The sequence below is a fragment of the Pan paniscus genome, chromosome 21 (genome assembly GCF_029289425.2).
Source record: "Pan paniscus chromosome 21, NHGRI_mPanPan1-v2.0_pri, whole genome shotgun sequence".
Lineage (NCBI taxonomy): Eukaryota > Metazoa > Chordata > Mammalia > Primates > Hominidae > Pan > Pan paniscus.
Genome location: NC_073270.2, coordinates 40,367,418 through 40,393,707, shown reverse-complemented (window position 1 = coordinate 40,393,707; position 26,290 = coordinate 40,367,418). Strand labels below are relative to the sequence as shown.

At 42.3% G+C, this 26,290-nt stretch overlaps 1 protein-coding gene across 2 annotated transcripts in view; it reads left to right on the top strand.

Moving 5' to 3' along the window:
• The window catches only part of PIGU (phosphatidylinositol glycan anchor biosynthesis class U), a 114,676-nt gene that overhangs the window by 14,567 nt on the left and 73,819 nt on the right, over positions 1–26,290 (top strand). The window contains exons 2-6 of one of the 2 annotated variants that reach the window (XM_003831824.4): positions 2,716–2,780; positions 14,611–14,670; positions 15,721–15,783; positions 21,964–22,073; positions 25,239–25,339. In XM_003831824.4, the coding sequence (XP_003831872.1) occupies positions 2,716–2,780; positions 14,611–14,670; positions 15,721–15,783; positions 21,964–22,073; positions 25,239–25,339 (399 nt within the window). The remainder of the gene's footprint in view (positions 1–2,715; positions 2,781–14,610; positions 14,671–15,720; positions 15,784–21,963; positions 22,074–25,238; positions 25,340–26,290) is intronic. The other variant, XM_034947655.3, reaches the window with a different exon arrangement.

Genomic DNA, 26,290 nt, shown 5'->3' with positions numbered 1-26,290 from the left:
TGCCACTGTACTTCAACCTGGGCAATAGAGCGAGACCCTGTCTTGGAAAAACAGTTGACGGGGGGCACAGGACATGAACAGACACGTCTCAAAAGAAGACATGCATGTGGCCAACAAGCATATGAAAAAATGCTCAACATAATTAGTCATTAGAGAAATGCAAATCAAAACCACAATGAGATACTATCTCAAAACCACAATGAGATACTATCTCATACCAGTCAGAATGACCATTATTAAAAAGTCAAAAAATAATAGATGCTGGCAAGGTTGTGGAGAAAAGGAAACACTTATACACGGCTGGTGGGAATATAAATTAATTCAGCCACCGTGGAAAGCAGTTTGAAGATTTCTCAAAGATCCTAAAACAGAACTGCAATTCGACCCAGCAATCCCATTACTAGGTATATACCTAAAGGAATAGAAATTGTTCTGCCCTAAAGATGCATGCATGTGTATGTTCATCACAGCAGTATTCACAATAGCAAAGACATGGAATTAACCTGAATGCCCATCAGTGGTGGACTGGATAAAGAAAATGTGGTACATATACACCATGGAACACTATGCAGCATAAAAAAAAAAAAAAAGAATGAGCTCATGTCCTTTGCACCAACATGGATGGAGCTGGAGACATTATCCTAAGCAAATTAATGCAAGAACAGAAAACCAAATACAGCATATTCTCACTTATAAGTGGAAGCTAAACACTGAGTACACATGGACACAAAGAAAGTAGCAGTAGATACCTGGGCCTACTTGAGGGTGGAGGGTGGGAGGAGGGTGAAGATGGAAAAGCTACCTGTCAGGTACTGTGCTTATTACCTGGGCGATGAGATTATCTGCACTCCAAACCTCTATGACATGCAATTTACCCATGTAACAAACCTGGACATGTACCCCCTCAACCCCCAGAAAATTTGCAAAGGAAAATAAGTAAAAGCCAAGAGAAATTGCTAAAATAGTCATTTAAAAAAAAATCACCAAAAAAACCTATTATATTTTATATGCTGTCTTTTGACCTACTTTTCATTTAAGAATATTTTATGGGCTGCTTTTCTTCATTAAATATAGATCTCTAGTATACTTTTTAATTTTAACTCTTAATTTTAAAATAATTTTAGATTTTCAAAAAAGTTACAAGAGTTCCTGTTTACCTTTCATTCATCTTTTTCTAATGTTAACATTCTACATCACCATAGTGCAATGACCTAAACCAGAAAATTAACATTGATACAATGCTATTAACTAATTACAGGCCTTATTAGAATTTTATCACTTTGCCCCACTAATGTCCATTTCTAGTCCAATATCCAACCTGTGATTCCACTTTGCACTTAGTTGTTTTGTTGCCTTAGTCTCTTCTAATCTGGGATACTTCCTCAGACTTAACATTTAAAATTTTTTAAATTTAATTTTTATGGATACCTAGTAGTTGTACATAGGCTTAATATTTTTAAGAGTACTTGCCAGTTATTTTATGTCTCCATTTGGGTCTGCCTGATGTCTTCTCACAGTTAGACTGAGGTTATGCTTTTTTGTTTGTTTGCTTTTTGAGAAGGAGTTTCACTCTGTTGCCCAGGCTGGAGTGCAGTGGCACAATCTTGGCTCATTGCAACCTCCGCCTCCCAGGTTCAAGCGATTCTCCTGCCTCACCCTCCCAAGTAGCTGGGATTACAGGTGCATGCTACCATGCCTGGCTAATTTTTGTATTTTTAATGGAGACAGGGTTTTGCCGTGTTGGCCAGGCTGGTCTTGAACTCCTGACCTCAGGTGATCCACCTGCCTTGGCCTCCCAAAGTGCTGGGATTACAGGCATGAGCCACCACCCATGTAAAATTATTATTTTTCCCCTTGCAAATATTCTGTTTCTCATATTTTTGCCCACTAATTTTAGCATCCATTGATGATTCTTGCCTTTTGTGATTATTACTATGGATGGAGTATGCCAAGTGGTGATTTTCTGTCTCTTTGTTCCTTCTACATTTGATCCTTAGAATTCTCTGTAGGGAAAAGCTCTCCTTTCTCTTCCACTTATTTATTTATTATTTATAACACAGTATAATTTTAAGTATAAAGCATTCCATTATATAGAGATATATATCATAATTCATTGAAATAAATTTTCATTAATGGACATTCAGATTATTTCTAATTGTTCAGTACTCTGAACAGTGTAAGGAACATACCTCTTTGGGTACTTGTCAAGTTATTTCCATAGGATAAACTGCCCTAGGAAGTATCATATCTGGGTCAGAAGGCACACACTTAGAAAGCACATATTGCCCTGTCAAAAAGTTAATACAAATGTCACTCAAATGAGCAGCATATGAGAGTGACTGCCCATTTCCTCACACTATGGCAACATTTCTCACCAGCTTCTAATTTGTTATCTTATTGTGCTTTGGAATGGGGAAGATTAGGCATAAATGAGACATTTTTGAGAGTTGGTAAGAGTTACAAGGAACTAGAAGGAAGCGGATAGTTTAACATAAAACTGTCTTATAACAAGTGCTGCCCGCAATGAAAAAGGATGCTGTCCATGAAAGAGAGTTTCCTGTCATCAGAAATGTTCAAGACTTAAAGCCACTTGCTGGGGATGAGGTAAAGGGGGTTAGATAAACGCTAAGGCCCTTTTTGGTTCTGGGGGTATCTAACAATTTGGTCTATAGCTGCCTGCTTAGTCTGAGTGAACTTGTATATCTAATTTTTCAGTGGTTGAAGGCCTTTCACTGTTGGACTTGGGAGTATCTCCGTATTCTGGAGCAGTATTTCATGAAGTAAGTGTTCTTATTTTCTTTTCTGGGTACCAAGAGTAGTTTACAGTCACAGATACCAAAGCCTAACCTCTGTTTTGTACAAACATTTAAAAAGATGTATTCTTGACCATCATATTTAGAAACAGCCCATTTTTAGATGTCCTCTGCATAAGAAAGAGATTTTGCAATTGCAGTGGAAATGATCCAGATTAAGATTGTAACTGGGGAAGCAGATGAGGCTTCTGTAGAAGTTACCATTTGTAATGGCAAATAAGTTGCAAACAGTCCTTAGTCCGCAAATAGGTTGTATGCTAATTAGCATGTAATTTGTTGTTTGGAATATGATTTCCCATGAAAACTATGGCAGTAATGTTGTTTCCTTAGAAAGCCCACAAAAGCTTACTTAACCCATAAAATTAGCTTTTTTTTTTTTTGGCAGGGTCTTATTCTGTCACCCAGGCTAGAGTGCAGTGACACAATCACGGTTCACTGCAGCCTTGACCTCCTGGGCTCAAGTGATCCTCCTACTTGAGCCTCCTGAGTAGTAGGGACCACAAGTGTGCACCCCCATGCCCAGCTAATTTTGATTTAAAATTAGCTCTTAAGAATAGTAAAAACAGGCTGGGTGCAGTGGCTCATGCCTATAATCCCAGCACTTTGGGAGGCCAAAGTGGGCGGATCACGAGGTCAGGAAATCGAAACCATCCTGGCTAACACGGTGAAACCCCGTCTCTACTGAAAATACAAAAGATTAGCTGGGCGCGGTAGTGGGCGCCTGTAGTCCCAGCTACTAGGGAGGCTGAAGCAGGAGAATGGCGCGAACCCGGGAGGTGGAGTTTGCAGTGAGCCGAGATCGCGCCACTGCACTCCAGCCTGGGTGACAGAGCAAGACTCCGTCTCAAAAAAAAAAAAAAAAAAAATATTATAAACAGGCCAGGCGCGGTGGCTTACACCTGTAATCCCAGCACTTTGGGAGGCCAACGCAAGCGGATCACGAGGTCAGGAGTTCAAGACCAGCCTGGCCAACGTGGTAAACCCCCAGCTCTACTAAACATACAAAAAATAGCTGGGCATGGTGGCAGGTGCCTGTAATCCCAGCTACTTGGGAGGCTGAGGCAGGAGAATTGTTTGAACCCAGGAGGCAGAGTTTGCAGTGAGCCGAGACTGCACCATTGCACTCCAGCCTGGGCCACAGGGTGAGACTCCATCTCAAAAAAAAAAAAAAGAAAAAGGAATAGTGAAAACACTCTTAATTAGGTCCAGATTATCTCTTGTTTACAGCAACAGCTTCCTGACGGTCTTTTTGCATTCAGTCTTGCTCATTCACTCTATTCTGTAGTCAGAGCCATCTTTCTAAAATGTGAATCTGTTTCTGTCACCGTCTTGCTCGGCACCTTTGAATGTTCACCATTGACCTCAGGATAAAATCCAGATACCTTAGAGGGGCATACAAAGCCCTGAAGACCCTCCTCACCACATCCATCACATTTCTTTCCACTGCCCTTTCCATTCTTTTTTATTTTTTTGAGACAGAGTCTCGCTCTGTCACCCAGGCTGGAATGCAGTGGCACGATCTTGGCTCACTGCAAGCTCTGCCTCCCGGGTTCACGCCATTCTCCTGCCTCAGCCTCCGGAGTAGCTGGGACCACAGGTGCCCGTGACTACGCCTGGCTAATTTTTTTGTGTGTTTTTAGTAGACACGGGGTTTCACCATATTAGCCAGGATGCTCTCAAACTCCTGACTTTGTGATCCGCCTGCCTTGGCCTCCCAAAGTGCTGGGATTACAGGCGTGAGCCACCGCGTCCCACTGCCCTTTCCGTTCTTATTGGCCATATCATTTTAAAGAAGTTTTCTAATTTGACAATGTACCTTCTAATTTTTTTTTTTTAAAGACAGGGTCTTGCTCTGTCACCGAGGCTGGAATGTGGTGGCATGATCACGGCTTACTGTAGCCTCAACCTCCTGGGCTCAAGCAATCCTCCCACCTCAGCCTCCTGAGTAGCTAGGACTACAGACATGTACCACCACAGCTGGCTAATTTTTAAAAATTTCTTTGTAGAGATGGGGTCTTGCTATGTTGCCCAGGCTGGTCTTGAACTGCTGCACTCAAGTAATCCTCCTGCCTTGGCCTCCGAAAGTGTTGGGATTACAGGCATGAGCCACTGTGCTTGGCCTTAATTTTTTTTTTTTTTTTGAGACGGAGTCTCGCTCTGTCACCCAGGATGGAGTGCAATGGTGCAATCTCAGCTCACTGCAACCTCTGCCTCCCGGGTTCAAGCGACTCCTCTGCCTCAGCCTCCCGAGAAGCTGGGACCACAGGCACGTGCCACCATGCCTGGCTAATTTTTGTATTTTTAGTGGAGACGGGGTTTCACCATATTGGCCAGGCTGATCTCGAACTCCTGACCTGGTGATCCGCCTGCTCGGCCTCCCAAAGTGCTGGGATTACAGGTGTGAGTCACCGTTCCTGGCTGGCCTTAATTTTTATAGTTATCTCTCTCATATGTACTTTGAGAACAGTTTTTTTTGTTTGTTTTTTGGCTCTTCTGTCTAATCTTTCAAAAGCATTCAACTTGGTCCTCATAGAAATAACAACTGTCTTTTGCATTTCAATTTTATTATCTCTGTTAATATCTAATCAAACTGCAATAACAAGAACTACTGGCAGAAACAGGTTAGGAACAACTTCAGAGACTTTTGTTTTTTTTTTTTGAGACAGAGTTTTGCTCTTTTGCCCAGGTGGAGTGAAGTGGTGCCAACTCGGCTCATTGCAACCTCTGCAACCCCCTCCCCCTTCCCCCACCCTGGATTCAAGTGATTGTCCTGCCTCAGCATCCCAAGTAGCTGGAGTTATAGGCGTGTGCCACCCCGCCTGGCTAATTTTTGAATTTTTAGTAGAGACGGGGTTTTGCCACCTTGGCCAGGCTGCTCTCGAACTCCTGATCTCAGGTGATCCACCTGCCTCGGCCTCCCAAAGTGCTAGGATTACAGGCGTGAGCCACTGTGCCCGGCCAAGAGACTCTTAGTAAGCATACAGGGCCGGGCGCGGTGGCTCACGCCTGTAATCCCAGCACTTTGGGAAGCCTAGGCGGGCGGATCACAAGGTCGGGAGTTCGAGACCAGCCTGGCCAATGTGGCGAAACCCCGTCTCTACTAAAAATACAAAAAATTAGCAAGGCGTGGTGGCAGGCGGCTGTAGTCCCAGCTACTCAGGAGGCTGAGGCAGGAGAATGGCGTGAACACGGGAGGCGGAGCTTGCAGTGAGCCGAGATGGTGCCACTGCACTCCAGCCTGAGTGACAGAGCAAGACTCCATCTCAAAAAAAAAAAAAAGAAAGGTGTCTCTCATCACCTTAGTCTTCCAAAGAATCTTATGCTTATCCTTTTCCTGGCTCGTGTCACACTCTTGAAATTGCCTCTGTGTTTATTTTACTCATTATGATATATTGTCTTCAAAACAGGTGCTGTCCCCTTCTTATCACTTATTCCTGGTGCCTACCTCTATCAGCATATGCATTACAATCCTTCCCTCCCTTCTGTCCTTCCTTTAGTAAAGATTTGTAAATATTCACTAAGTGCCAGCTACTCTGCTAGGTGTTAGGGATACAAAACAAGACACAGTGCCTGGCTTCATGGTGCTTATACTTCTGAGAGAAACAGACAATAAGTTAGTAAAAAAAGAAACAAATTTCAGAGCCAAGGGTATCACCAGGGATAAAATACATTTCATAATGATAAAAGAGCGATACTAAATGCTTACGTATCAAATTACAGAGCTTCAAAATATATGAAGACTGATAGAACTACAAGGAGAAATAGATCCACAATTACAGAGATTTCAATATCCCTTTCTCAATGATTGGTAGAACAAGCAGACATAAAATCAGCAAAGGTATAAAAGACTTGAATAACAACCAACTTGGGCCAGACATGGTGGCTCACGCCTGTAATCCCAGCACTTTGGGAGGCCAAGGCGGGTAGATTGAGGCCAGGAGTTTGAGACCAGCCTGACCAACATGGTGAAACCCCGTCTCTGCTAAAAATAGAAAAATTAGCTGGGTGTGGTGTTATGCACCTGTAATCCCAGCTACTTGGGAGGCTGAGGCAGGAGAATAGCTTGAACCTGGGAGGCAGACGTTGTAGTGAGCGGAGATAGTGCCACTGCATTCCAACCTGGGCAACAAACCTAGACTTCATCTCAAAAAAAAAAAAAACCCAACTTGACCTAGTTGTCATTTATAGAACACTCCATCCAACAACAGCAAAACACATAATTTTTTTCAAATGTACACGGAACATTTGCAAGATAGACCACATTCTGGTCTATAAAACAAGGCTCAGTAAATTTAAAAGGATTCAAGTTATACAAAATATATTCTCTGACCACAATTGAATTAAATAAAAAATACCAGAAAGATATCTAGAGAATCCCCAAATATTTAGAAACTGAGTAACATATTCTTAATTAACCCATAGATCAAAGAATAAATCATAAAGGAAATTAGAAAGTATTTTGAAATGAATGAAAATGAAACACAACCCATCAAAATATGTGGGATGTCACTAAGTAGTTCTTAGGGAGAGACTTTTAGCACCAAATGCTTATATTAGAAAAGAAGACCTCAAGTCAATGACCACAGCTTCTACCTTAAGAAACTAGGAAAAGATAAAATTATACTCAAAGTAAGCAGATTAAAAGAAATAATAAAGATCTGAGTAGAAACAAAGGGTAGAAAACAAAACTAATAGTGAAAATCACTGAAACAAAGATGGTTCCTTGGGATGAGCATTAAAATTGATAAACTTGGGAATGATGGATATGTTCACTTTCTTGACTGTAATGGTTTTATGGATGTATACATAGGTCAAAATTTGTCAAATTGAGGCCAGGCACGGTGGCTCATATCTGTAATCCTAGCACTTTGGGAGGCCAAGGTGGGACTATTGCTTGAGCCTAGGAGTTTAAGACCAGCCTGGGCAACATAGTGAGACTCTGTTTCTACCCCCAGGGGGAAAAAAAAATTAGCTGGTTGTGGTGGCATGTGCCTGTAGTTGTAGTTACTCAGGAGGCTGAGGTAGGAGGATTGCTTGATCCTGGAAGGTCTAAGCTGCAGTGAGCCATGATTATACCTCTGCACCCCAGCCTGGGCAACAGAGTAAAATCATGACTCAAAAAACGAAAATAAAAACAAACCAAATAGCTGGGACTACAGATGCATGCTACCATGCCCAGCTAATTTTTTTTTTTTTTTTGTAGAGATGGGGGGTCTCACTTTGTTGCCCAGGCTGGTCTCAACCTCCTGGCCTCAAGTGATGCTCCCACCTCGGCCTCCTAAAGTGTTGTGATTGCAGGTGTGAGCCACCGGAGCTGTCTGGAACCTGGATTTAAATGCGAATCTGACTCCAAAGTCTTTGTTCTTGCTACCATGCTAACTTGTTCTCACTAAAAAGTCTGTCAATAACCTCTCAATGTTATAGGACACATTCGTGCATATGGTTTAGTGATGGGAAGAGGTGCTCCTCAGTCATCAGCATGGGCTCACTAAAACCAGGTCATGCACTTCCCTTCTGGTTCTGGTGGATTGGTGAACGGGCTTGCAGTAGCAGACCAACCTACCTGCCACGAACAACAAGAAAAGCAGGATGAATATGAAAAAAGGAAAAAAAAAAACCCACATCTGCTGGAAGGCATTGGAAAGTACCAAGATAAGCAGGACTCCAGGGATTAAGATCCCAGAGGGGAAAGTACAAAAAGTAATACGAACAGTCTGAGCTGCTTTGTCCTTGAAGCATTTACCAATTTGTAAGTGACACAGGTGGAGAAGCAGAACAGAAATTGGCTGGCTAGAGACCAAGAAGCTAAGCAGAGCTATTGGCAGTCTCAGGGTGCTGGGGAAATACAAATTGGAGTGCAGGACCAACCAAAATGACAAGGCTCTGGTAAAGGACTTGCCTTTAGGCTGGAACTTCTGAAGGACTACACTCTAGGAGTAAGGGTAGACCAATATAGACTAGTTTTACAAAGACTAAATCCAGCTTCAAATTAGCTCAATCCCTAAAGTGAAACAACTATATTGTAATTACCAGCTTAAAGAAATCTTTTCCAGAAGAAAATACCTTCATCCAAGCTGCTGTAGTTTGTCATACACAATGTCTGTCATTCAATAAAAAATTACCAACCATTGGCTGGGCATGGTGGCTCACAGCTGTAATCCCAGCACTTTGGGAGGCCGAGGCTGGCGGATCACCTGAGGTCAGGAGTTCAAAACCAACCTAAGCAACATAGTGAAACGCTGTCTCTACTAAAAATACAAAAATTAGCCAGGCATGGTGGTGCATGCCTGTAGTCCCAGCTACTCGGGAGGCTGAGGCAGGAGAATCACTTGATCCTGGGAGACAGAGGTTGCAGTGAGCCAAGATCACGCCACTGCATTCCCGACTGGATGACAGAATGAGACTCCTTCTCAAAAAAAAAAAAAGAAAAAAGAAAAGAAAAAAAGAAAAGGAAAAAAATTACCAAGCATAATAAGAGACAGAAAAAAATAGACAATAAAAACAGATTTACAGGTGATTTAGATATTGAAGTTATCAAACGACTTGGACTTTAAAATAGCTGTGATCAGCTGGATGCAGTGGCTCACGCTTGTAATCCCAGCACTTTGGAAGGCCAAGATGGGCAGATCACTTGAGGCCAGGAATTCAACCAGCCTGGCCAACATGGTGAAACCCTGTATCTACCAAAAATACAAAAAGTAGCTGGGTGTGGTGGTGTGTGCCTGTAGTTCCAGCTACTTGGGAGGCTGAGGTGGAAGGATCACTTGAGCCCAGGAGTTGGAGGTTGCAGTGAGCTGAGATTGTGCCGTTGCACTCCAGCCTGGGTGACAAAGTGAGACCCTTTCCCCCCTCCCAAAAAAGAAAAATAGCTATGATCAATGATTAATATGTTCAAGAAATAAATAACAGAATAATTTCACCAGGGTATGTAAAAAATGAATCAAATGGAAATTCTAGAAATAGAAAACATAATAAATTAAGAATGTAAGGCCAGGCGCGGTGGCTCATGCCTGTAATCCCAGCACTTTGGGAGGCCGAGGCGGGCGGATCACGAGGTCAAGAGATTGAGACCATCCTGGCCAACATGGTGAAACCCTGTCTCTACCAAAAATACAAAAAAGTAGCCAGGCATGGTGGTGGGCGCCTGTAGTCCCTGCTACTTGGGAGGCTGAGGCAGGAGAATGGCGTGAACCTGGGAGGCGGAGCTTGCAGTGAGCCGAGATCGCGCCACTGCACTCCAGCCTGGGTGACAGAGCGAGACTCCGTCTCAAAAAAAAAAAAAAAAAAAAAAAGAATGTAATAGATGGGCCGGGCGCAGTGGCTTATGCCTGTAATACCAGCACTTTGGGAGGCCAAGGTGGGCAGATCACTTAAGGTCAGGAGTTCAAGACCAGCCTAGCCAACATGGTGAAACCCTGTTTCTACTAAAAATATAAAAATTAGGCAGGCGTGGTGGCATACGCCTGTAATCCCAGCTACTCGGGAGGCTGAGATGGGAGAATCGCTTGAACCTGGGCACTTGAACCTGGGAGGCGGAAGTTGCAGTGAGCCGAGATCACGCCACTGCACTTCAACCTGGGTGACAGAGCGAGACTCCGTCTCAAAAAAAAAAAAAATGTATAGATGAATTTAGCAGCAGATTACACAAAGCTAAAGAGAAGATTAGCAATATGGAAGATAAAGTCTGTTGAAAATACCTAGATTCAAACTTGGAGAGAAAAGGATAGAAAACACAGAAAAAAAAAAAAAAAGTAAGAGATCTGAAACTTAGTAAAACAGCCCAAATTATACATCAGTGGAGTTCTAGAATGGGAGAAGAGACAGAACGAGGCAGAATCAGTATTTGAGGAGATTATGGATGAAATTTTTTTCGACATTTACCAAGATTTTTATTCAGGAAGCTCTATAAACCCAAGTAGGAGAAGGTCAAAGAAAAACATGTAATTTTGAACATAAGTTCAAAATAAAACAGACCGGGCGCGGTGGCTCACACCTGTAATCCCAGCACTTCGGGAGGCCAAGGCGCGCGGATCACGAGGTCAGGAGTTCGAGACCATCCTGACTAAGACAGTGAAACCCCATCTCTACTAAAAATATTAAAAATTAGCTGGGTGTGGTGGCACGTGCCTGTAGTCCCAGCTACTCGGGAGGCTGAGGCAGGAGAATTACTTGAACCCGGGAGGCGGAGGTTGCAGTGAGCTGAGATCGCGCCACTGCACTCCAGCCTGGGGACAGAGTGAGACTCCATCTCTAAATCAGTCAATCAGTCAATCAATCAGTCACATCTTAGGTCAGGTGCAGTGGCTCATGCCTGTAATCCTAACACTTTGAGAAGCTGAGGCAGGCGGATTACTTGAGCCCAGGAGTTCAAGACCAGCTTGGGCAACATGGCAAAACTCTGTCTCTACAAAAAATACAAAAATTATCTGGGTGTGGTGGCGCACATCTGTAGTCTCACCTACTCAGGAGGGTAAGGTAGGGGGGTCACCTGAGTCTGGGAGGTCAAGGCTTCAGTGAGTCATGATCGTGCCACTGCACTCCTGCCTGGACGACAGAGTGAGACTTTGTTTCAGGAAAAAACCCCAAAAACAAAAACAAAAAATTTTGCATATAAGGACACAGAAAGCTGGAAAGTAAAATGACAGAAAAAACTGTATTATGCCGACAGCCCAAAGAGGCTGATGTAACTATACTATCAGATCAAGAATATTTTAAGACAAGAAACCTTACTAGAGATGAAGAGGATTATTTTATAATGATAAAAAGATCACTGCACCCAGAAGATATAGTAATTCTACATAGAACTGCATCTAATTACATAGCTCCAAAATATATAAAGCAAAAATGGCAGTCACAGTGGGGGATTTTTTTTTTTTTGAGACAGGGTCTCACTTTGTTGCCCAGGCTGGAGTGCAGTGGTACAAACAAGGCTCACTGCAGCCTCAGCCTCCCTGGGCTCAAGCAATTCTCCCAACTCAGCCTCCCAAGTAGCTTGGATTACAGGTGCATGCTACCTCACCCGGCTAATTTTTTAAATATTTTGTAGAGGCAGGGTTCCACTATGTTGTCCAGGCTGTTCTCAAATGCCTAGGCTTAAGTGATCCTCCCACCTCAGCCCCACAAAGTGCTGAGATTACAGGCATGAGCCACTGTGCCTGACTGGGAGATTTTTAACATACCTCTTTCAGTCAGTGAAAGAACAAACAGACCAAAAAAATCAATAAGGATGTAGAAGATTTGAACAAATCATTAGCAAACTGAGCCTACATGTCATACATAGAATGATGCAACCATAGGTGTTAATATGCATATTCGAATGTACCTGCAGCACTTACCAAAGTTGACCATATAATGGACCGTTAAGCAAGTCACAACGCATTTTAAATGATTGCAGTCATATAGTGTATTTTCTATTACCACAGTAGAGTTAAGCCAGAAAGAAATTATAAAAATATAAAAAGAATGGGAGGCCGAGGCAGGCAGATCATGAGGTCAGGAGATCGAGACCAGCCTGGCCAACATAGTGAAACTAAAAATACAAAAAATACTAAAAATACAAAAAAAAATTAGGCCGGGCATGGTGGCTCACGCTTGTAATCCCAGCACTTTGGGAGGCCGAGGCGGGTGGATCACAAAGTCAGGAGTTTGAGACCAGCCTGGCCGAGATGGTGAAACCCCGTCTGTACTAAAAATACAAAAATTAGCCAGGTGCGGTGGCGCGTGGCTGTAATCCCAGCTACTTGGGCGGCTGAGGCAGGAGAATCGCTTGAACCCGGGAAGTGGAGGTTACAGTGAGCCGAGATTGTGCCACTGCACTCTAGCAACAGAGCAAGACTCTGTCTCAAACAAACAAAAAATAGCCGGGCACGGTGGCTCACACTTGTAATCTCAGCACTTTGGGAGGCCGAGGTGGGTGGATCACCTGAGGTCGGGAGTTCGAGACTAGCCTGACCAACATGGAGAAACCCCATCTCTACTAAAAATACAAAATTAGCCAAACATGGTGGCTGAGGCAGGAGAATCGCTTGAACCCGGGAGGCGGAGGTTGCGATGAGCTGAGATCGTGCCATTGCACTCCAGCATGAGCAACAAGAGCGAAACTCCGCCTCAAAATAAATATATAAATAACAAAAAAAATTAGCCGGGTGTGGTGGCAGGCACCTGTAATCCTAGCTACTGGGGAGGCTGAGGCAGGAGAATCATCTGAACCCTGGAGGTGGAGGATCTTGCAGCAAGCGAGATCCAGCCACTGCACACCAGCCCTGGCAACAGTGCGAGAGTCTGTCTCAAAAAAAAAAAAAAAAAGAAAAGAAAACTCCTAAGTATTTGGAAATTGAACATGGTACATTTTAAAGTAGTCTCAAAGAAGAAATGTTACTGGAAGTTAGAATATATTTTCAACTAAATGATATTGAAGAAAATGGCTGGGCACAGTGGCTCCTGCCTGTAATGCCAGCAGTTCGGGAGTCTGAGCCAGGTGGATCACTTGAGGTTAGGAGTTCCAGACCAGCCTGGCCAACATAGTGAAACCCAGTCTCTACTAAAAATACAAAAATTAGCTGGGCGTGGTGGCAGGCGCCTGTAATCCCAGCTACTTGGGAGGCTGAGGCAGGAGAATCACTTGAACCCAGGAGGCGGAGGTTGCTCTGAGCCAAGATCGTACCACTGCACTCCAGCCTGGGTGACAGAGCGAGACTCCATCTCAAAAAAATCCAACGTATCAAAACTCGTGTGATACAACTAAAGCCATACTCATAGGAAACTTTATTGCCTTAAACAATAAAAAATGAAATACTATGAACAATTTTGTCAGTAAGCTTGAAAATTTAGATGAAATGGACAAGTTCCTGGAAAAACACAACTTACCTAAATTGACAAAGTAAAAACAGCAAATCTGAATGTTTTATCTATGAAATAAATCGAATCTGTGATTTAAAATCTTCTCTCAAAGAAAATCCAGGCAGAGATGGCTTCACAGTGAGTGAATTTTCCCAAATCTTTGAGGAAGAAATAACATTAATCTTTTCTGAACTAGTCTCAAGAAAATAAATAAAGAAAAAAATATTATACAAACTTATCAGAGAACAGAAGAAGCTCATTTTGTGAGTGAAATGGAATCAGCAATCTTGGTCTGTTGTGGAATTCCCCTCGGCTATTATATATGTCTTAGAACTACAATTCACCTCTTACCTTTAGTGTCTTGACTATATATTTTTTATTTATTTATTTATTTTTGAGACGGAGTCTCGCTCTGTTGCCCACGCTGGAGTGCAGTGGCGCGATCTCGGCTCACTACAAGCTCTGCTTCCCGGGTTCACGCCATTCTTCTGCCTCAGCCTCCCTAGTAGTTGGGACTACAGGCGCCCACCACCACGCCCGGCTAATTTTTTTGTATTTTTAGTAGAGACGGGGGTTTCACCGTGTTAGCCAGGATGGTCTCCATCTCCTGACCTGGTGATCTGCCCGCCTCAGCCTCCCAAAGTGCTGGGATTACAGGCGTGAGCCACCGCACCTGGCCAGTGTGTTGACTATTCTTTAATGGTTATTTAACACATCAGATTTTACTTCCTTTACTCAATTCAACAGATAGTCCCAGCAGCACAAAATGGTCCGGCAGTGCTAAATTATTCTCCCCTATAAGCACACCGGCCAGCTGGCGTAGAACAGTATTCCAGGAAGGAGAATACTAGCATAATAGTTTGCTGACATAATAGTTTTCTCCCCACTCTCTACTCTGGAAACTGATAATAGTAAGGTTTAACTTAATTTTTTTTACATGTCTGTTTTTTTTCTGCAGACTCCATTAATAATATACCTCTTTCATTTCCTAATTGACTATGCCGAATTGGTGTTTATGGTAAGTAACCTTCCATATAAAATTGATATGTATATATTTTTAAATTTTATGGTTTATTGTCTCTCTCTCTCTCTCTCTTTTTTTTTTTTGAGATGGGGTCTCACTGTGTTGCCCAGGCTGGTCTTGGACTCCTGGACTTAAGTGGTCCTCCCATTTCAGCCTCCTCAGCTGCTGGGACTATGGACACATGACACAGTGCCCAGCTTGTCATCTTGTGTTTAAGAAAAAAACAAAAAACAAAAAACATAGGAACTCAGGAGTTTCTCAGAAAATAAAAGCAAAAACTTATGTCTTTACTTTGAATTCATGGAACTGTGGCAGTATTATGGAAGTGTGAGGAATAGTTTCTGATGTGTAACCAGTTCCAAATACTTACTTTTTTTAGAATTTGGTTTCTGGACTATATATAGTCTTGAATTTTCTAGCTCTGAGATTCTATGATTGGCTTTAATTGTGAAGCCGGCGTGGAGGGCATTCTGAATTTGTCCTAAGCATTTTGCCAAGAGATTCTGTGAGTCATTATGGAAGAAGAGGACACAGGCTTGAGGCTTTCAGGGACGAGAAGCTTCAGAATTGGGATGACAGGTCTATGTTTTGAGAGCATAGCAATTTGAAACACTTGTCTGGGATTGAAAATTTGAGTCAAGAAATACCCAGGAAGCCCACTGAGGTCTTCCTTAGTAATTATAACAAACTCTATTTATTGAGGACCTACTGTGTGCTAGGCACTTGACATACATCAGGCATGCAAAGCAGTGGGTATTATTTCCATTTTACAAAAAACATAAGTATCTTGCAATTCTAGAGCAGATATGGGCCACTAAACTGAAGTGAACCTAGATGGGTCCTGATCCTCAGGGATTTCCAGTTCACCCTGCCTGAATGGGCCTTATCTTTGGGTAGTCAAAGTGAGGGTTGAAGTTCTACCTGATTGTAAGAGTCCAGTACTTGGTAGTCCATCACTATCTCAAAACTCCAAGCCCTAGTAGCACTCTAGTACTCTTACACTTACTGTGTTCCATTTCCTATTATTTCTCTTTCTTTTGACAGATAACTGATGCACTCACTGCTATTGCCCTGTATTTTGCAATCCAGGACTTCAATAAAGTTGTGGTAAGTAGTTTGTGGGTGGAGCAAAGCTGGTGGAATTTGGTAACCTTCTGGTCTTTGTTATTACAAAGATCTTATACTTAAGGATCCAGCTGCTTTAAAGTGCTAGGAAGTGATGGTGAAACTTCTGGCCTGTTCAGCCAGCTCTGGAATGATCAACCCCAAACCCACAAGACAGCTTTACTAACAGATAAAGAAGGGCCAGCTTCATCTATGTAGCTTATTAATAACTATTAATATCCACATACCTGTGCAAGTTCAGACTTCTGGAGTAGTGCTGAACAACAGTTATATTACCTGTCGTTAATGAGGACCCTTAAAAATCTTCTAGTCTTTCACCAGTCTTTTTTTTTTTTTTTTTTTTTTTTGCATAGGAAGATAAATACAGCTTTTAAGTCACTGTTATGCCTATCTGAGGTAAAATTGGATTCTCAATGTCATTTCTGTCTCCCTGCAGAAAGTAATCTTAATTGGAAAATTTGGCATGTATTAAATGCCTGATATAAACTTCAGTCTTAATCCATATGTAATAGCCAAGGAGAATTGCATAGTGGGACCATTCTTCTTTTCCTGGGGTCTGAGAAAGTTAACAGATTAACCATGTGTACTACCCATGTAGTTAAATGGCTACAACACTCCTTGATTGGCTGGGAGCCACTGAGAGAGAAGATTTAGGCTGGGGTGAAGTAAGGCTGCATCTCATTGGCATTGTCTGTTTGTGGTTCATTTTAGCTTTTGTTACTAATAAAACCAGAAATAGCAGTGTGCTTTTCTGTGTCACTGGTCATCAGTGACAGATGAAGCTGGTGAATTCTAGAATTTTAGACTTCAGAGAGATTTTTAAAAATATCTAGACTGAGGGTTCTTAACTTGGGGTTCATTTATAGCCTTAATGGGCCTATAAAACCGTGGAAATGGTATGAAGAATTATATGTGTGTGTGCGTATATCATTGTTTCCAAGAGTTCATAGCTGTTATTGGTGTGTGGTCTTTGACTCTTCCTCTAAAATTAAGAACTATATTTTAGGGACTTAGTATCACCAAGACCAGGGAGTATATATCTTAAACTAATGGAGCATATCTTGAAAACTTTAGGGGCTGAGATGAAATGCTTTAACAGGATTCTCTTGAGGGCCGTAGATGAAATAATTGGGCATGGGTTTCATAAGCTGAGGAATTCAGAGATGAATTAGCAGTGACTATTCTCTTCTCCGAAATAGGTTGGGTAGGTAGACAGTCTCTACCAATAATACAAAAATTAGCCAAGTGTGATGGCGTGCACCTGTAATCCCAGCTACTTGGGAGGCTGAGGCATAAGAATCAATTGAACCCGGGTGGTGGAGATTGGAGTGAGCCAAGATCGCGCCACTGTACTCCAGCCTGGGCAACAGAGTGAAACTTTTTGAAAGTGAATCTCCAAAAAAAAAAAAAAAAAAAAGACTAGGGAAAAAATAAACTTGTGTGTGTGCATATATATATATATATGTAATATATATATATGAGATATATGTGTGTGTGCATATATATATATGAGATATATATATGTGTGATATAGATATGAATAGCTGAGGCAGGATTGGTAGCTTTCATCTAAGACCACAGTTACCCAGATCTTTATAACCAAAATGTAAAACTGAACTGTGTTTTAATGAAAGTTGATTAGATGCTAATGCCATATGTATTTTTTTTTTCCTGCTCAATTCTCATCAAAAAACCTCTCACACTCCCTAGTTAAAACAATTTTTTGCTTAAGACCAGCCTGGGCAACATAGTGGGACCCTGTCTCTACAAAAAATTCTTTAAAAAATTAGCCAGGAGTGGTGGTATGTGCCTGTAGGCCCAGCTACTCTGGAGACTGAGACAGGAGGATGGCTTGAGCATGGGAGGTCAAGGCTGCAGTGAGCTGTGGTCATGCCACTGCACTCCCGCCTGAGTGACAGAGTGAAACACTGTCTCAAAACAAAACAGTTTTTAATGGTAGGGTTAGTTTATGAGGAAGCAATGAAACTAGGTTTCAGTTAATTGCCTAACAAAGTCAGGCTTCAATGTCAATAGGAGAGATGCCTTTAATTTAGAGCACCAATAATTTGTTTGTTATTTCTGAGTTTATTTGGAAATATATAGAGATTTTTGGGTTTTTTTCTTTGCATGATTTAAAGAGGGAGAGAGAAAGCCAAACGGTGTTGTCAATACCCTGGTTTTTAGTGCACCAAGACATTCTGTTATTACCAAGACTGAAGTAAAATTTGGAATGTTTTTGTTTTTCCACTTTTAGAGTTCAGACTATTAGAACATTAGGTTTCTTCATCAGAATAGAAGTTTTATGTATGCTCTGTCAAAAATTAACTCATTTTAAATGGCAGATTTTGATGATACTAACATACTACTGTTGATTTAGGTAGGATAGCAGCATGTCTTCCTCTAAATCTTCTTCCCTTTGTCAGAAGGATTCATATCGCATAGTCTGGGAAGTATTTAAATCTTGGTGGGATTTGAGTCTTTTTATCCTTGGTAATGAAACTATGTCTACACACAGATGCATCTGGGAGAACTATAGGGCAGAGAGGGGACTGCACCCCCACCCCCTCTCCAGCTGTTAGCCTGCGGACTGAATGCTGATGGTGACCAGTTGGTTATCATGACATTTTACATCTATCTCACTTGACAAAAACAGTGTTAATCTAGTCTGTCCTTTGCTGAGATGGTGCTTCTTGTTTGGAACTCAGAATTTATGTTAAGAGAGCTGCAGGTGGTTTGATAATGGATGATAAAAACCTGTGTCCCCTTAATATGATTAGAGGGTTGTAAATTTGGAGGCTAGGCTCCTGAATTTGGAATGTGCTGAGGCTAACAGTTGGAGAGGAGTAGGGACAGGGGTGGAGTGTTTCCTCTCCCCGACCCCACCATAGTTTTTGGGGATGCAAATGAACGTAGATGCAGCTTCAATGATTAGAAAAAGCCCTTTATAGCCGGGCGCTGTGGCTCACGCCTGTAATCCCAACACTTTGGGAGGCTGAGGCAGGCAGATCACGAGGTCAGGAGTTCAAGACCAGCCTGGTGAAACTCCAGCCTGGTCAGGAGTTTCAACGTAGTGAAAGCCCGTCTCTACTAAAAATACAAAAATTAGCCGGGCGTGGTGGTGGGCGCCTGTAATCCCACCTACTCGGGTGGCTGAGGCAAGAGAATCACTTGAACCTGGGAGGCGGAGGTTGCATTGAGCTGAGATCGCAACACTGCACTCCATCCTGGTGACAGAGCAAGACTCTGTCTCCAAAAAAAAAAAGCCCTTTATTTGAAGTAGGGGAATTATGTCCTTGCAAAACCTATCTTTCAAGGGACAAGGAAAGGGCTGTATAGAGGAGTGGGTGGAAGGAAAGGAAGACTCTACCCTGGAGATTTTTAAAAATTAAAACATTTTGATTTTTTAATATAACTTACATATGGAAAAGCATACCATCTGTCTACAAGCTGATTAGTGATCACAAAGGTAAGATATCCAGGTCACTACCCTTCACATCACTTTTAATCTCTCCTGTCATTGTTTTAAATCTTATCATTGTCAAGACTAATGAATGTATCTAGAAATATTGATCATCAGATTTTAATATATACCCTAACTTCATTTTATACTTATATTTTCTTAAGGTGTGTGTGTGTGTGTGTGTGTGCGTGCACACATGTGTGTATAATTTTAAAAATTTCCATTGATTTTAGCCACTTTCCTGTCTCTAGCTGGATGCAATAGGGATTTTTAAAAGGGATTTTGTCTACACTTAGGAGAGCTGATATTGGGCCTATGAGGAGAGCCATAATAGCGCCTGTGCTGCTGAAATTGAGGGAGACTAGAAAGCTGAGAATGTGGGGATTGCTGATCTGTGTGCCTTCCCACCTGGAGACTCCTTTCAGAAGATCTTTCTGTTTTAAAGTATTTGAGAAGATTGTGGTTATAAGGAAGTACTTCCATTGCTGGCACAGTGTCACCTTTGCCCAGGATGTACACATCCCGGGTAGTTGCCTCTTTCTCTCAGTGCAGCCCTGCTGGCTGGCTTCCAGCCTGGGGAATGAGGTCTGCATTCCCACCTGTCTGTCTGGCTGCCCCTGGATGAACTCTGTTCCTTTCTCACAGCCTTCTTTGTGGCTCTCACCCACTCCAGGTGGCCTTGTTTTTGCTGCAGAACTCTAGACCTCTTAGCTAGTGAGGCCTCCTTCCTTCTACCACTGCTGCAGCTGTCCTCACTAAGCACTTGATTGCTGAGCCAGCCCCCTTCTCTGTGATAAAAGCACCTTGGTTTATATTTTGTCCTTTTAATTAAACAACCCCAGCTGTGAATGGCACCATAAATCTTACTGATCATTCCCACCGCTTAACTTGGACTCTGCCAACTGTGAGAAGAACAGAGATGATCAAAGGGAGGTTTTTGAAGTTTGTTGCAGGTTTTCAGATTAAGCCTCTACCTAAACCTGTGCAAGTTTAAACTGAAAGATGGTCTTCTAAAAATATTTTTTGGTTAATTTTTTTTTAATTTTGAAAGACCTAAGACATGCAAAAATAGATAAAGCATAGTACATACTTTTGAACCTATTTTTGGGCTGAAAAAAATTTACTCCTACAGCTCTCTCTCTCTCATACTTTCATCTCCCTATTTCTCCTCCTACCCAGTACCACTGTTCTGAATCTAGTGGTTATCATCCACACACATGGCCTTGACTTTTATTATATATGTTACTAAATAACACATAGTATTATTTTTTATTTTTATTTTTTTTGAGACGGAGTCTTGCTCTGTCGCCCAGGCTGGAGTGCGGTGGTATAATCTCGGCTCACTGCAAGCTCCGCCTCCCGGGTTCACGCCATTCTCCTGCCTCAGCCTCCCGAGTAGCTGGGACTACAGGTGCCCGCCACCACGCCCGGCTAATTTTTTGTATTTTTAGTAGAGACGGGGTTTCACCATGTTAGCCAGGATGGTCTCGATCTCCTGACCTTGTGATCTGCCTGCCTCGGCCTCCCAAAGTGCTGGGATTACAGGCATGAGCCACCATGCCTGGCCCCCAACACATAGTATTATTTTACATGCTTTTAACTTCATGTAAATGTCACAATGCAGTATATTTTCTAGTGTGATCTGCTTTTTACATCATTAAATTTTTAATCCTTCACAGTTAAGCACAGCTATCTTGGCTCCTCTGAAATACTGTTTTCTAATAGATAGCAGCATTGATTTTATATTGTCTAAATGAGATTCTTTGATCATTAAATCAACAGGGCCACCGATTTTGGTTTGAGAGGCTTTCTCATCTATATTCTGACCCATGTTTGCTTATAAGATTGCCTACCTTTCTTTCACTCTGGAACACACCCATGAACTTGTTAGGACACACCAGCGGAAGGCAAGAGCTTTCCACCCCCATCCCACTCCCTATTAACTATCCAGCTGCCCACCCACACCCAGCTTTCCTCCTCTTGATCATCATGGCCATTCTACACCTCCTCTGTGGAAGTAAAACATAACCCAAGATCCTGTGACATTTGGGATCATTCTACCTTGCTTGACAATACTTCTTCATGGATGGAACTTTGGAGTCTTTAGGCCACTGATGATAACTCTTCAAATGGCTATGAACTTTGCTTTGCCAGCAAGTCATTCATTTAGCCATTCAACAGATATTTATTGTTTGTCCACTGTGCCAGGTGTTAGGCATACATGGTAAGCAAATAAACATGGTCCCTGCCCTCATGGAACTCTTAGTCTAATGAGGGAGACAGACATTAGTCAATCATATAAATAAGTGAAAAAGTTACTAACTGTGAACATATGTGAAAGAACATATATAACAGGGGGATTTTACCTGGGTGTGGGATGGTGAGGGAAAGTGTGCCTTCCTAAGGAAATGATGATTTAACTGAGATATAAGGACCGTGTGGGAGTTAACTAGGGAAAGAGAAGAAGAAATTATTCCAGGTCAAATGCAAAGTTGTGGGAAAAGGAGGGACACAGCATGTTCATGGTGCTGGAACCCAGAAAGGGGATGGGGAGGGCCGAGTGTGAGATGAGCCTGGAGAGGTAGGGCCAGACCAGGCAGGGCCATGTGGGCCTTGGAAAGGACTTTTGTCTTCAGCATAAAAACAATGGGAAGTGAATTGTTTCATGTGTTTTATCTTTTCCTTTTTTTTTTTTTTTCTAGTTTAAAAAGCAGAAACTCCTCCTAGAACTGGACCAGTATGCCCCAGATGTGGCCGAACTCATCCGGACCCCTATGGAAATGCGTTACATCCCTTTGAAAGTGGCCCTGTTGTAAGTATTCCCTGACAAAACAGGCTTAGTGCCAACAAATGCGAGGAAAATCTGATGAGACTTTCCCATGTTGTTTGTTGTATTTTTGGAGATTTGCAATCTTAGTCATCAAGTATTTGCTGTAGTTCTGTTGCACAACTGGGCTCTGTTGTTCTGGCCAGCAAAAGAGACAGAGCCATTCTGTCTCTCTTGGGACAAAGACTCACACAGGGCTGTGTACAATCAAACCCTTCACAAATGCTTTTTGACTCCATGCTGATCTGGGTTCCAGCCTACTTATAACCAGTGTTTCTAAAGTTCTTCAATTGTGATGTATGGATTGAATAAAAGTTTGGTTTTTATGTGGCTGCCATTTCAAGCAGCTCTTATGTTTCGTGTACAGTATAGTCCCCCATTTGTAGCTTATAAAACTGAAGTGCCAAACAGATGCATTCCAGCTGGGTGACCCATGTGGAAGACTGGAACTTACTGAGGCTCTATGAAAGAATTCTCTAGGGAGTACCCAGTGCTACCATTAAGTTGTACTCTTTTGGGTTATTCCCATTTATCTTCCTGAGATAGGCAAATGTGAATAATTATTCAATCCACTAATAGTCATTGAATATTAATAATATACCAGTTTCTAGGGATATACAGTAAACAAGACAAACAAGTTTCCTCGTGGAAAAACACGCCCTTAGAACTTCAGAATTAGAAGGGGCCTTGTGAGACTAGTTTACTCAACCTTCTGCCTTGTGTGTGGATTTCCTATTCCCTATTAGATGTCTATGCAGCTGCTTCTTGAACGTCACCTGCTATTTAGAAATGGCTTTTTTTTCTTCCCACCAAATAGTTTTGGACTATCAGTTCTAATCTATGTATTTCAGAAATATTGGTGGGATCTACCTTAATAGAACCAGAAATTTAGCAACTTTATGAATCTCTTATGGACTTATATGTGTCCTGGGGGTAGCTTTGTAATAGCAGCAGCTGTTTCTTTAAAGATTATGTAACAAGCCTGTCTGTAATTGCTGAAAAAAACCGCCAGCAATTTCTAGGCCTTTGGCTGTAGAACTGCTAATCTCACAGTCGTGGGAGGTATTGGATTTAAGGTCTTTATTTGTGAATAATAATCATCATCTCTTCCTGAGACACTGGCATGTTTCTTCCTATCTGATAACCAGAATTATGTAACTAGTCTACCTTTTCACTTTCTCTGCCAGGAAACTCAGAGCCGAATTTGTAGCTGATTACTATAGTGCTGTAGAATATCCATTTGGTGGTCCTTCCATTGCCTTCACTGTCTCCTTTTATTTATGTTTTCCTTGCTCTTGATTATTTATTTATTTATATGAGACGGAGTCTTGCTCTGTTGCCCAGGCTGGAGTGCAGTGGTGCAATCTCGGCTCACTGCAACCTCTACCTCCTGGGTTCAAGCAATTCTCCTGCCTCAGCCTCCCGAGTAGCTGGGACTACAGGTAGCCGCCACCACGCCTGGATATTTTTTTGTACTTTTAGCAGAGACGGGGTTTCACCATGTTGGCCAGGCTGGTCTTGAACTCCTGACCTCAAATGATCCACCCACCTCGGCCTCCCAAAGTGCTGGGATTACAGGCATGAGTTATTGCTCCTGGCTGATTCTTTATTTCTATTTGTACTTTGCTATTATTTTTTATTATCTGTTCTTTGTTGTTTTGAGATGGAGTCTCACTCTGTCACCCAGGCTGGAGTACACTGGTACAGTCACGGCTCACTGCAGCCTCTACCTCCTGGACTGAAGTGATTCTCCCACCTCAGCCTCCCAAGTATCTGGGACTACAGGTGTGTACTACCATGCCTGGCTAAGGGTTTTTTTGTGTTTTTTTTTTTTAGTAGAGACAGAGTCTCGCCATGTTGGCTAGGCTGGTCTCGAACTCGAGCTCAAGTGATCCACCCACCTTGGCCTCCCAAAGTGCTGGGATTACAGGTGTGAGTGAGCCACCATGCCCAGCCTATTTTTTATTATCTGTTCTCTTTTTTTTTTTTTGAGACTGAGTTTCACTCTTGTTGCCCAGGCTGGAGTGCAATGGCGTCATCTCGGTTCACTGCAACCTCAGCCTCCCGGGTTCAAGCGATTCTCCTGCCTCAGGCTCCCGAGTAGCTGGGATTACAGGCATGTGCCACCACGCCTGGCCAATTTTGTATTTTTAGTAGAGGCAGGGTTTCTCCATGTTGGTCAGGCTGGTCTCAAACTCCCGACCTCAGGTGATCTGCCTGTGTCGGCCTCCCAAAGTGCTGGGATTACAGGCGTGAGCCACTGCTCCCGGCTTGTTCTCATTTTAGCTGCCTCAAATCCTTTGTGGAAGCAGGATAGAAATAAATACAAACAATTTGTTATGGCTATCTAAGATTTCCCTACTCACAAGCATTTCGAATTCATTTTCTCAGTTCATTCCTTCCCATCTCAGGAAAACACTAGGTGTTTCAGCTTATTAACTCCTTCCTAGTGAGGGTCCAGATGTCCTTTGAAGTTCTGTAACACTTGACTTGTTGAGCTCAGTAGATATTTATTCTGTCCTTGGGGTCTGGCTCAGTGGATTCTGTTTAACTGCCAAGAAGGCTACATCTAAGCTGCTTTAACTCTTGGATTGGCATGACCTGTGTCAGGGCTTAGGAGCCTGACTGAGGAAAATGTACTTTCCTGGTTCTCAGAGGTAAATGTAGCTATTCTTGAGATATGTGGCTCTGTGGGAATTGGTAGAATTTTATCATTTTTTGAAATCTGAAATAGTAAAAAGAACATTTATAGAGCTAGAAAGACCTGATTTTGGATGTATTTATTAGTTTGTGAGATTTTGGGCAAGTCGCTTTACCATTGAGACTCAGCTGCTTCTTGAATGTCACCTGCAAATGTTTCCTCATCTGCAAAACTGGAATGATGTTATTGCGAGTTACAGGATCTCTGTGATGATTAAATACAACAGTTTTCCATATACCCTATAGAACAGAATAGGCAGTCCATGTTCAGTACCTTTTACTTATCAGCCTCACCCCCCACTCTATTCTCTTTTATTTGGGGGAACTCATTTCTGAGAAGCTGCCTTCCTTTGTGTAAGCTTTTAATAAATCTCTTGGAACTTCCTTGCTGTAATGGCGAGGGCTCCTTTGTCAGGATTACTAATGCCAAATATGTTTGTTCTTCCCCAGCTATCTCTTAAATCCTTACACGATTTTGTCTTGTGTTGCCAAGTCTACCTGTGCCATCAACAACACCCTCATTGCTTTCTTCATTTTGACTACGATAAAAGGTAAGGCCCTGAAAGGAGAGTACAAAGGTCAGTCCCTGATTTATGCAAGATTTTGCAACACTTGTGCTGTGGTTTTGTTTTGTTTTTTTTTAATGCAACACTTAAAAACATTTTTAAAAATTACACAAGTAATACAAGATTATTTAGAAAATGTAGTCATGGCAAGAGAAAAAAATTAAAACATCTTGAAAACTTAACTTCTCAGACAGTCACTGTTAACATAGCTTTAAAAAAAAGTTCTAGGCCAGGTGTGGTGGCTCATACCTGTAATCTCAGCACTTTGGGAAGCCGAGGCAGGAAGATCACTTGAGCCCAGAAGATTAAGACCAGCCTGGGGAACATAGCAAGAGCTTGTCTCTGCAAAACATAAAAAAATTAGCCTGGCACAGTGTCATGTACCTGTAGTCCCAACTACTTGGGAGGCTGAGGCAGGAGGATTGCTTGAGCTTGCAAGTTTGAGGCTGCAGTGAGCTGTGATCATGCCACTGCACTCCAGCCTGGGTGACAGAGTAAGACCTTATCTCTTAAAAAAAATTAAAAAAGGTTCTAAAAGGCTTATGATTAGAATAGCAGCCTTCCTCTTTCTTCCCACCCCTAGTTCAACTTCTTTGAAGCAACTACTTTCTGGCTTTTGCTAGTATTCCATATTTCTAAATAAGACCTTATATTATATTTCCTGAATTATAAATTTTAGACATTATTTGTTGCACTCCCATCATGGACAGTGATAAAGATTTAGCTCTTTGGGGCCAGGTGCAGTGGCTCACTCCTATAATCCCAGCACTTGGAGGCCAAGGCGGTTGGATTGCCTGAGATCAGGAGTTTGACCAGTCTTGCCAACATGGTGAAACCCCATCGCTACTAAAAATAGGAAAAAAATTAGCCGGGTGTGGTGGTGTGCGCCTGTAATCCCAGCTACTCAGGAGGCTGAGGCAGGGGAATGGTTTGAGC